Source organism: Pieris rapae, chromosome 12, assembly GCF_905147795.1.
Source record: "Pieris rapae chromosome 12, ilPieRapa1.1, whole genome shotgun sequence".
NCBI classification, from domain to species: domain Eukaryota; kingdom Metazoa; phylum Arthropoda; class Insecta; order Lepidoptera; family Pieridae; genus Pieris; species Pieris rapae.
The window spans coordinates 4223158-4235188 of NC_059520.1; the positions used below are offsets into that span (position 1 = coordinate 4223158).

General features: G+C 32.8%; 1 protein-coding gene across 1 annotated transcript in view; it reads left to right on the plus strand.

Annotated features, from left to right (window-relative positions):
• Positions 1-10402, plus strand: part of LOC110993714 (beta-1,4-glucuronyltransferase 1) — a 42400-nt gene extending 31998 nt beyond the window's left edge. The window contains exons 3-7 of the mRNA XM_022260064.2: positions 4292-4451; positions 5152-5457; positions 6041-6173; positions 7226-7359; positions 7862-10402. Coding sequence (XP_022115756.1) covers positions 4292-4451; positions 5152-5457; positions 6041-6173; positions 7226-7359; positions 7862-8059 — 931 coding nt within the window. The 3' untranslated portion in view covers positions 8060-10402. The remainder of the gene's footprint in view (positions 1-4291; positions 4452-5151; positions 5458-6040; positions 6174-7225; positions 7360-7861) is intronic.
• The last annotated feature ends 1629 nt before the right edge of the window (positions 10403-12031 follow it).

Here is a 12031-nt window from a genome sequence, read left to right on the forward strand (position 1 = left end):
AATTCAGATATGTACCTTTTTCCATTTCACAAAGTAGATAGTACTTACTTTTGTATTACTATATATAGTATCGTATTGCTGTTTGTCAAAATAATTATCTTTCCATAGCCGACTCGCTATTGATACTCTCAATCATTCAACAGCTATAAACGTTTTTAATATATTTCACTACTTTCGATACTTCATTTTAGAGTGCGGACGTTATTTTTAAACCCCAGTAAAGATTTGTATTGATAAATCTATTGTTAGTGTAAAGTTTTATTACTTGCTGTTCAAAGTAGGCTTTCATATAGATATATATTTGCGTGATTATCATATCTTTCAAATTTGTTCGGCCTTGGTGACTCAACGGTTCTTACCAACTGGCCATTGCAGTAAATATGGACATTAGTGCGTAGGTATGACGTCATTTTGATAAGAAACTGCAAAATATTTACCTGTGGTATTTTAGATTTTTTTATAGAACAAGGACCTCTGACACCCATGTACACTGTCATGCCATAGGGCTCGCGAGTGCGTTGCCAGCCCTTAAAGGATAAAAATGATTTCTAATTTTTAAAAATTAGTGCAACTTTACTTACAGTCTATCAAGTAAACCGTACCGATTCTTAAAAGGCCGGCAAGGCACTTGCGAATCAGGTATTGAGAAGGTCCATGCGTCCAGGCCTCCAAAATGAATTTCCAAAGTATAACTGTTGTATGTGAATTTGTAGGAATTAACATTTGATTATTTTCAGTTTTCCGAGCTCGTGTGATAAATTTTAAAGTGTGTTTACGACTTATCGGGCACCAAAAGTCATAACAGCTCCCTGAGAGATTTATGCCGCTAATCCAAAATTCTGATAACCTTAAAACGCCTGAACGCATTTTCATAAATTTAGGCTAAGAATCTTCATCGCGTCAGAGTTCATCACGTTTTCTAACTAAACAGCATCATTCGTTTAGTATAAATTCAAATTTCTAAATAAATTCAATTTCACGTTAAACTTATAACATACCTCACTTCGTGTCAGGGGTTATAAAAACAATGCAAAACATTTTTTTAACAATAAAGTCGGGAAATATAGGCAAATTACTTCTACAATTATAGCTGATATACATTATATATAAAACTGCTTTTCTTTGAAATTCCATGTTCCGATGATGCCATATTCCGTTTCAGTGAAAATAATCCTCGAGGTGTTGCCAATGCGAAAGTAACAAACGAGGTGCGTTATTGATCTAACAGCTTCGACTACGAACTAGCATTTAGGGGTTAACGTAGTAAGGTTTGTCTATTAACCAACAACCAAGGTCCTTGTCTAGCACTTTGCAGTAGAATATTTCGTTATTCTAATACTGGAACGATATATTTAATACTCTAAAATAATATGTTATTTTTCTTGAACACTTTTATTTTAGTTAAAAATCTTTGCTTAAAAATTGTAACGCGTCTAATATTTCCGATATCCGATTCTTTACTTTTTAGAACTGGCAGTAAATGTAAAATTAAATTCATTTAATATTTCTTTTTTTGACGTTCATAAGTGTACATTGTTACCTACATGAATAAATAAATTTTGAATTTGAATTTGAATTTACAACTCATAAGGTTGTACTAGACACAGATAAAGATTTCTCTTCTAAGAATATATTAATTTTCAAATCGATCATTCGTGGAGCTAATCCGTCTAAATTTTATTTTCATAAAACAAACGGATAGGAGGCTCACCTGATATTAAACGATACGGGCTCGCGAGTGCGTTGCCGGCCTTTTAAGAATTGGTAGGCTCTTTTCTTGAAGGACCAAATTTTTTGAATAAACAGTTTCCATAGTTTTAGTACTGTGAAATGTATTCACGAGCATAACAAGTATAGGTAATTAGATTGTTGAACCATAGTCTAAATGTAGGGTTGGTGGAGACATAGGGCATGTGTGAATCCTGTATAATTAATACGTTTTTGACATACGAAAGTCTAGTTAGCGCAAAGTCTCGACTCCGTATCTTTTCCTGTTCTCCAGTGGCGCTGTAAGGATAATAAATGTTACGTCTTGGTATGATCAACATTTTTACTTAGGTAACCATTTAATACTTCCTCAATCCTTTATTCGTATACATGTTTACAATAAACGTTATCGTTAACATGATTATTAAATTAAGATAATCAAATGTAAATTGTGAATCACCGATTTGAGTCTGTGTCAATATCCAACATATCGGTGTTTGTTACTTGTCTATTGTTGTAAAAAATAAACTTTCTACAGAAGAAGCGTTTTGTAGTAGTATTTTTGAGAATTCAGGCATCAATAAATTTGCCGTAACATAATACCTAATGCGGGCTTGCAAAATCAATACTATAACACTTTAACTTTGGCAACATTCCTAACTTTCACAACGTAGAGGTAACTTTGACTATATTAATTCATTGTTTCTTTACCAATATTTTCGGAAACAATTTGGTTGGTAAGTCCAAAAATCTTCGAAAAACTGTATTTCTATTTATTCTCTATCTGTTGAGATAAGAATATCAAGAATGAGGTTCGAGGACATGCGTAGGGACCGTTACACCCTTATTTTGTTACCCTTAGGGCTGAGTTCATTCTTTCATTTCAACACAAACATTTTTTATCCTATCCTATTCCTAGTCCTTATCCAAGACGGTCGCTCCAAATTCAAATATTGTTTTATTAAAAAGCTTTTCAGTTATAACAGTACGCAGAGTAATTAAAATACCTAAGCCATTGAGAAAATATTTCAATGATAATCAATGCAATATTTCTTGCCAGTTCTTCTTGCCCGCTCTACCCTCGACTTGCGAAATTGTAGTGAAATGTTTATTTAGAAACAATTTATTATTATCTCTAGGTAATTCGGAGTTATAATAAAACAATTTATTATGACTTTGAATTACCTTGCCCTTAAAGTAGAAATTTTCTTTTTAGTGAGACCCAAGGCACGCCCATGACGTGAATCTAACGAGAAATCTTAATTTCAATGGAGTTTCTTCAATATCCGAAGTACTCACACTTTAATCTTAAATTACGTAGGAAAATTCAATATTGAAATCGCTATTAAACTAACGGGGTACTTGCAGTATTAGCAAACAAAACTTTAATACTTGAATAGTTACTTTGTTACCTGATGTTCGATAGACGGCGAGCAGGCGTAAACGACCCTCGTCACGCAAACACTCCCATCGACTTGACATCATTATATTGATTAAAAATTAAAATGTCTTTTCTAGTCACGAGACGGCTCATTTAATTAGTGTGTTTGTTTGAAATATAAAGAGGACAATATAAGAAAGAGGCACACTCAGATTTCTGTAATATATTCTGCATGTAAGCTAGTGATGATCGGCCTTCTGTGCCTCAAATATGCCGTGGATTTTAAGGTTCAAGACAGTATTTTCCAACCTATTTTGTGCTCCAACTTAGCCTTTCAAAAATTCTACTCAGATCATTATTAATTATGATTGAATTTAGAAACTTAAATTATAGGTAATAATTATAGGTAATTATAGGTTAGGAAGAAATTCCTACGAATTTGTTAACGAAACACGGTAAGTAAAATTTTTAAACATGTAATGAAAAACTGAAAATCGAATCTCAAAGTTTTAATGAAGATTCTTGCGTTACATGTTTGCTGCTGCAGATATAAGGTTCCAATTTGGTTCGCTTCAGTCTCATGTTTTTCGGTTGCCCCCTTAACAATCACATTGGTCCCCAGTGTGAGACCCACACACCCACCCACACCATTGTCAGATTAGTTATAACCTTCAGTTACAAATATTCTTATCAATTAGATAAGAAAATTTGTTAAAAACTAATTTTTCTTTACTTAAATAAATGAAAAAAACATTTTTTTGTACGAATGTTGTCACTGAAGACCGTAGCTTTCTCGCTAGGGCTTTAAATGGGTTAAAATCTCAATTCGTTTAATTTTTTATATCTAATATGTATTTTATTATTAAAATTTAATTTTATAATCGCATTAGAACGATATATAGACGAAGTCTGATGTTTACATGATATGAACATGGTTTATGTACCTAGTGGCAATCAGCTTCAACTTTAAAACTATTTTGTTTTATTTTACTATGGTCCTACATTCCACTAACGTTCTGGGGGATGACTATTTAAAACAAATACAGTAAGATATCACGGTTGAGAAATTGGTATATGGACGTAATATCAAGTCTCGTATGAACTAAAGATTCATTTGTCACCCTCTTGGTTTTCAGAAATAAAAACTTATATGCACTACAGTTAAGTATTTATGGCTTTTTTAACAATGATTTTTTTACACAGATGGATGGCACCAGTGAGTCTGGCTATTCACGCGCCGGGCGCCGACCTGACTCCCGCCGTGAACAGCATCAGATACTTACGGGATTGTCTGAGTGACGAGATAGTTAAGCAATTTGTAACCTTCCACATCTTCTTCTCTCACAAGCATATTCCTAGTAAGGTTTGTATTTCGCCACATATAAAAGCAAACATATATAACATAGCCCGCCGTGGATTAGCGGTGTACGCATATGGTGTACTTCGATTCCAGACGAAATAATTATTTGGGTAAGCCTAACCCGATATCGAGGGCTTAGAGTTTACATAAATGTTTTTGTTTGTTTGTGTTGTTTGTGTTTGTGTGTTCATAGTACATATAGCCACAAATTCGCCACCGAATAAATATGTTCTCTAGTAATTTTAGAAGTCTATGGTGAATTTGTTTAAACCAGCGTAACTACTATGGAGTTCAGAAGTACAGGCATCTCTAATTCGAATGCTCCGCGAATAAAACAGAATAAACACTTGTTATCCAGGGCTTGACACACATATTCTTATGTTATGTACCTGATACATATTATTATATTTTATAGGCATTTGTTTACACCTTGGGTAACAGTATGGTAGTTTTAGCAACTTACTTTTTCTTGTAATTAAAATATATCTTATATTATTCAGTGATAATATAGCATTCAAACGGTGAAAGAATTTTTAAAATCAGCCCAGCATTTTCTGAGCTAATTCGTTACAAACATACTACAGACAAATCTTTTGCTCTTCATAATATTACACTAGATGTAGTGACTTAAATAAATATTCTATTAAATTAAACACGCTTACATCAACTATGTGATAAACTAAGTAGACAATATCTCTTTCAGATTCCAGACCCAGACGTGCTACTCCAAACACCATACAACTGCTCTGGCAAGCCGCCATACGAAAATGTTACCTCGACTTATATGAAAGAGAAAAATCTGCTGTACCCAGTGAATGTCGCACGAAATGTTGCAAGAGATGCCGCAATTACACACTACATTCTTCCTTCTGATATAGAGTTGTACCCTAGTCCGAATTTAATTCCGCGGTTCTTGAATATGATAGCGAGGAATGCTAAGCCATTAAGCACATCTACCAAGCCAAGAGTCTTCCCAATAAGTATATTCGAAGTTGACGCCAAATATCAGGTACATTTTATTAAACGTGACAAAACTTTACCAATTTTTGTGGCTTTTTCGTGTTATTGGCACATACTTAACACAACTATCGAAATAGTTTTGTTATATATTTATAGCAGGTAGCCTATATATACAAAACATTGTTAACCATTTTTATGTAACGGGGCAAACGGACAGTGAGATACGTGACCTGAAGATAAGTGAGACCGCTGCCCATAGACTCACAGGTCTTGTCTCGCGAGTGCGTTGATGGCTTTTTCAGGTACTATACTTTGGGCCTCATCTATCTTTACGATTACTGGAATAATAAAAACTAACAATTAATGTTCATGCTTACGTTTGTTTCTTTGTTCAATTGTCTATTACATTTAAATAAAACTTATTTAAATGATATCTTTATCTCTAATTTATTTACATTAGGTACATAACTGTTAATAAATTCGCGTTTATACCCGTTTCTTGCGTACAATAGATTATTATATACAATACAATTACATATAATTACTGTTATATAACAGTAATTGAAATAATTGGAACGAAGTTCCTTATTTCATTTATTTGTTTAATAGCAATGATTAACTTCTCATTTCAGGTGCCATCTTCAAAAACAGAGCTTCGTGCCATGTTGGCGAACAAAACAGCAATTCCTTTCCATAAATTCGTTTGCCCCAACTGCCACAATATACCTCAGGGGCAGCAATGGATGAATGCGGCTGAGACCAATCGTATGTATTAAAATAGTATGAGAAACTTTACAATGGTTTCATTCAATTAAAGAATGGCTGACGAAAATTCTTATGCTATTGCGTGATAAAATCTTTTATTATTAGAAGTCAAAATATGCTCAATAAAAAGAAAATAATTCTATGAATTTAAATTATTGATAAAATTTCGTGTCATTAATGTTCTCCCCCAATAATGTAAATTGTCAAAGTTTTTGCAACTGTCTATAACCAATTGACAGATTCCTCTATACTTTTATTTATCTGTTGCTAACCATTTTGTGTATGTAATTCATACTTCCGTGTACCCAGCAAAATAAAAGCATTACTCAATCCGTTTTCGAAACACGATAAAGGCGAACCATGAATTAGTAGGTAATTACGAGAACTCTCGAATGCACTTTGAAACCGTTAGAAAAATTTAAATAGCATTCAAATGAGCGCTCGTGTAATTGTAAAGCAATTAATCTCAAGAGTGTTAGTATCGTGAGCTATCTAAACCGTAAATAGCATGCTATTTATGGCAAATAGCGTCGTATGGGGCATGCTAATTGTGTTATGGGTCAATGAACTGGCTACCCGACTTACGACTTCATAATTTGCAAAATCGCATCTCTTGCGCAATGACGCGACAATCGATATGCTTGCGTGCAACTACAGAACGCTGAGGAATCATTTGTTCGGGTGGAGACAACAAAATAATATGTTTTTAAAGATTAGCGCCTAGATGGCGACCTTTTATTTGATTACATGCGTAAGAGGAAATATAAAGGACAACTTACGTAAGTAGTACGTAGGCTGATTCGTAAAATCACAATTCTTTCACAATGACGCGACAATCGAATTGTAAAGGATAGTTTTATGCTTATGCCAAGAACGTACTATTGCAGATATGTTGTTTATATCATATACAAGGTAAACTTATGACAAATTTATTAAATATATAATCACGTTTTATTAAATAAATCGTTACAGTGGCTCGCGCAAATACTGTATTAAAAAATTGTCATTGTCTTTTCTTATTTTACAAATTAATATATTTCAACTTATTACAGAGATGGACGTATTTCACGTTGGTAAGCGACGTGGTAAATTCGTGCATTGGGAGCCGATTTTTATCGGAACTCACCAGGATCCCTATTATGACGAACGGCTAAGTTGGGATGGAAAGAAGGATAAAATGACGCAGGTACATTTTAATATTTTGCATAGTTTATTTATATTTAAAACACAGTAGTAAGATACAAACCAATCATTTAGCTAGGTTTCGTTACGCAACTCTTCTTTTTTTAAGAGTGGCGGAGAGTTTTTTTCCAGTTCTTCTGTTCCGTTCTACGCCCTTGACTTGAGAACTAGCAGTAAATGTAAATTCACAATTACTTTAATTTTTTTGACGTTTATAATTGTTGTTGTATCTATTTGAATAAAGATATTTTTGTTTTGTTTTGTTAATAATGTAATCCAATAATTCCTTTATCTTAAAGTATTCCGATTGAAGTATTCCCTGTGTTTCACTACTTTCAAAGATAGATAGACCTTTGTTTTGGCCAATGTTATTATGTCGAAATAATTAAGCTTTTAAGTCGTCATCAGTTTATGTTTAGCAGATAAAAATTAAGAGAGCGTCTTCTTCTATTAAAATTGTGTATATAATTTTATAATTTTATAATTATAATAAATATAATTTTCAGGGCTACATCCTTTGTGTGAAGGATTACGACTTTATGATATTAAACAACGCATTCCTTATCCACAAGCCTGGTATAAAGCATTATGTGAAAAACGCAAAACGGGACTCCATAGCCGGCCGACAGTCCGCAGTTGTTAAAAGTATTATAATGCCCGAATTGAAGAAGCTGTTTGGTACGAGAAATGGCTGCGCGCTGTGACGAAGATACAAAGGAAAATAGTATTGTATTTCCACCAAAGCGAATCGCATCCATACGAAACATCTAATACTCAGTACACAATTTGGTTAGTAGAACAAGAGATTCTCGAAGCCAGGATTGACTTCTATCTACTTGCTTGTTTTGACAGTCTTAGGGTCTGTTTCACAATGTCCGGATTAGTTCCAAATAAGCTATTTATTACTTATTGTTAGGATACACAGTATTTTTGCATTTCACGACTGTCAGATAGCGCTATTCGTCATGAAACGCGAAGTAACTTATTTGGAACTTTTATCTTTCGAATAATTTGTGTTGCATAGGTATTTGGTACTTTATCCATACATTGTGAAACAGGCCCTAAGTTCTTTGTTTAATATATTCTTAGATTTCAAAACCATTCCAAGTCAACCGAATTATATTTTTTCCAAAGGTCATTATCACACATGTGTGTGCGTCGTTCTTTTCTTAGGATTTAAAACAGTGTCAAAACAACGTTTCATAACCTTGACTTCGTTTATACGTGTTTGTGTCAAAGTTGTATTGCCTAAGCACGTTTTGGTGGATTAAAGGAATGCAAATACAGGGTGCGATTTTCCGCCTGCCTTTTATACATTTTTATACATGTGACGAGTAAACGAAACATATCATTCGATAATTTTAACTTAGACAATATCCAGATGAATCCGTGTCTTAAAGTGAATATATTTTTGAAATTAACATCTTAATACTCAATTTAGTACTCAAAAATTGTTTAACTGAGATTAGTGCCGTCATTCAGTATGTTTGAGTAAAGTTTGTCTTGACAATGCACATGCAATATCACACGTACTACATTTGTAATTTTTTTTTTTCAAATCTTAAAAAAAATCTGTAATGTGCCAAAACGCACATTAGTGTTTTTTTATTCTACTTGGCTTAACCATTTAAATCAATTCAATCAAGAAAAAAGCGTACCAATTCTTAAAAAGCCGGCAACGCACTGCGAGCCCTCTGGCATCGAGTGTCAATGGGTGGTGGTATCATTTAAGATCAGGTGAGCCTCCTGCCCGTTTGCCCCCTGTTCTATAAAAAAATCACTTGACACTTTACTCGGAGATATTGAACACAGCAATTAACAAAACGAGTCCATCGAGTTTCCTATTAAAATATTCAAGGCCTATAAGTCATTTATTTAGTTTAGAATGTAAATAGTGCTAAACTGTGAAGTAAAGGAACACTTGACTGTATTATTTAAGTATTTCTTTACTGCATTATTTTTTATATTAGTAAAATTGCGGGGCTAAATTTCACTTTCATTCAACAATCATCTTCTTCCGGAAAATTGCTTCATAAATGGTACCAGTTAAAACTGGTACTGGCAGTGTATCATGTTACATCAGGCGAGCCACCTGCCTTTTTTTACCCTTTGCCTTTACCACTGTTCTAAACAAAATCAACGTCAATGAATAGGGTGAGTTATTTTACTAGAAATTTTTTTTGAATTGAACACATTTATGGTAAATGCTCGAAGCAAAATATGATTTTGAAAAAGACGATAGCCCCGTAATTATTTCGAGTTTTATTGCTAGTTAAAATTAAGTTCATGCGATTCCAATGAATTCGTAAATCAAATTATTTTGTATATATTTTTGTATTTGGTGCACAAACTAAATTCCTAATTGCATTTTATATTAGGAGTTAGAACTTATAAGTCACTATTTTGCTTAAGTGCCAGTCCGTTCTTCATGCTATTTTATGTATAAATAAGTGTATGTTAGGTGCAAAACAAGGCCTCAATAAGAAGTGCTTAAACTCACCACGTTCGATATAGTTTAGTTTAGTTTTAATTAGTCAATACTCTTGTATAGGCGCGGTATCGCACAAGGATTCCAATAGTATTCTTATGTATTTAACGTATTTCAAGTTCATCTGTGGACCATATGACATTACTACATTTATAAACCTAAGTAACTCTTCTCTCAGCCTTTTAATTTATAACTTTGTTTATAAGTAAAATGATTAGCTATAGTAAATCCTAGGGGACTAGTTTGTCAGCATATTTGTTCCTTGAAATACGTTCCGGGATACAATCCTTATATTATCATAATGTTAAGGCATATAGCTTTTGGGTTTTGGTAATGGTAATGCATGTGGTGAGTTTTCACTGGGCGAAGTGCCTCTTAAGTTAGAAATTAGTCTTGCAATGTGATCATGAAATGATAACCTCTTTTGGCTAAGCATTATTACTGTTATGGAATCTCCTATGTAATATGCTTGTGTATGAATAAAATTGTATATGATTTTTTATAATTGACATATAAAAATTTACAGGAATCATGTATTCGATTAAATGGACATAAGTAATGTTGTGTTTTGATTATTTACCTTTTTTTAAATTTATTTATTTTACAGAATAATATTACAATCATGATATGTTACATTAGAACACCACTGTGGTTTGTATTAATGTAACCATAGCAGTCTTTATTAGGAGCGCGACAAATGCATATTAAAGTAGTTTTTAAATTTTATTTTTTTCATAAAGTTTTTTACTTTTTTGTTTTTACTATAATAGTACATAAGTCTACATATATTGAAAACAATCTCAACCTAAATGTACTTCAAATCCTCAGGAGCTTTCTGATAATGCGCAACACTACTTTTATATGCAAGTATTTCAACACAAAAAAAATGTAGCAGAAATGTGGTCCCTATAGTAGGAAACAATTAAGTTTATTATGTATATTAACACAAAATTTAACATTCACCGTTGAAAGAGCTAAGATTTAAATGAAAATGTACTTGAAAGTCCTATTCATCTACAATTCTATCACTCCTCCTACATTGGAACGTAAAAAAAATGCATACAAAAGTAGTTCTTCAGCTTTAATGCTGAGGAGCAGTTTCCACGGCGCTGGTTATTCTTCCAGAGATTCTGATTTTGCTTATACGCAAAAAGAATAAGAATGTAATAATACTACGAGTAAAGGTTTGAAAAAAAAATAGTAAAGTTAGCAGTGTAACTTGTAAGTAATGAAGTGTAAATAAAATAAAATTATAAATGAGAATTGTTAAGAAATAAATATTTTTTGTTGGGTAAATAGATGTTTTTTAATAACTGCAACGAAAAATTGATTTTAGTTGAAGATTTTTAGGGGGATATTATTCCAACCTTTGGTCGCGCTATATTTATAATTGCGACGAAATGAAGCCTTCCGATGCTGGAGAATGGCGAGCTCCTAACTTTGTTCTTGTTGAAATTATTATGCCCGAGAAGCTTTTTGTGGAGGAGGTTTTTTTAGTATATAATTCAATATCATAAAGTTTAGGTTGTTCTAATTTATTATTATAGATGTGTTTGGAAGCCTTAAAGTATTAAATGTCAGGAATGGCAAATTAGTAGGGAATTCCAAGATATTGTTGGAATACTGATGAGCAACTTACCGTGAGATGAGGAAGTTAATCCTAAGTTACGTGCAAAGCATTTATAATAGTTAACGCTTTAACAAAGTCCACAAAATCGTATGTATTTTGTTTGTACTATTCATTAGTTAGCATTGCAAATTTAACGTTCTGGTATTTATGTATATATATATATATATATATATATATGGTATTAATTTAAATTAAGAATTATTATTATTGAAAATATAAAGATAGTAAAAAAGCCCAAAGGCAAGTATCGGCTTGCCTTGCTGTGTATACCGTGCTTCTTGGAGCTTGAATTAGCAAATTCAGCCTTTCCCTGTAAATTATCGCAAAACTGAACGTCTTTGGACATGTCAATGCCCAGTATTTCGATGCTGAGTGTGGCTTTAAGGAGAGGGTCTTTCGAGAGAGAAGCAGTGGCGTAGCGTGAAGCAGGTTTAATTACAAAACTATAGTAGAAAAAATAGGATGTGAACACCTATTTGTGTGTAAAGGTATATTTAATTATTAACAATTAGTAATATCGAATCTTATATGGAATTTGGAATTCCTCCGAGAGTGATA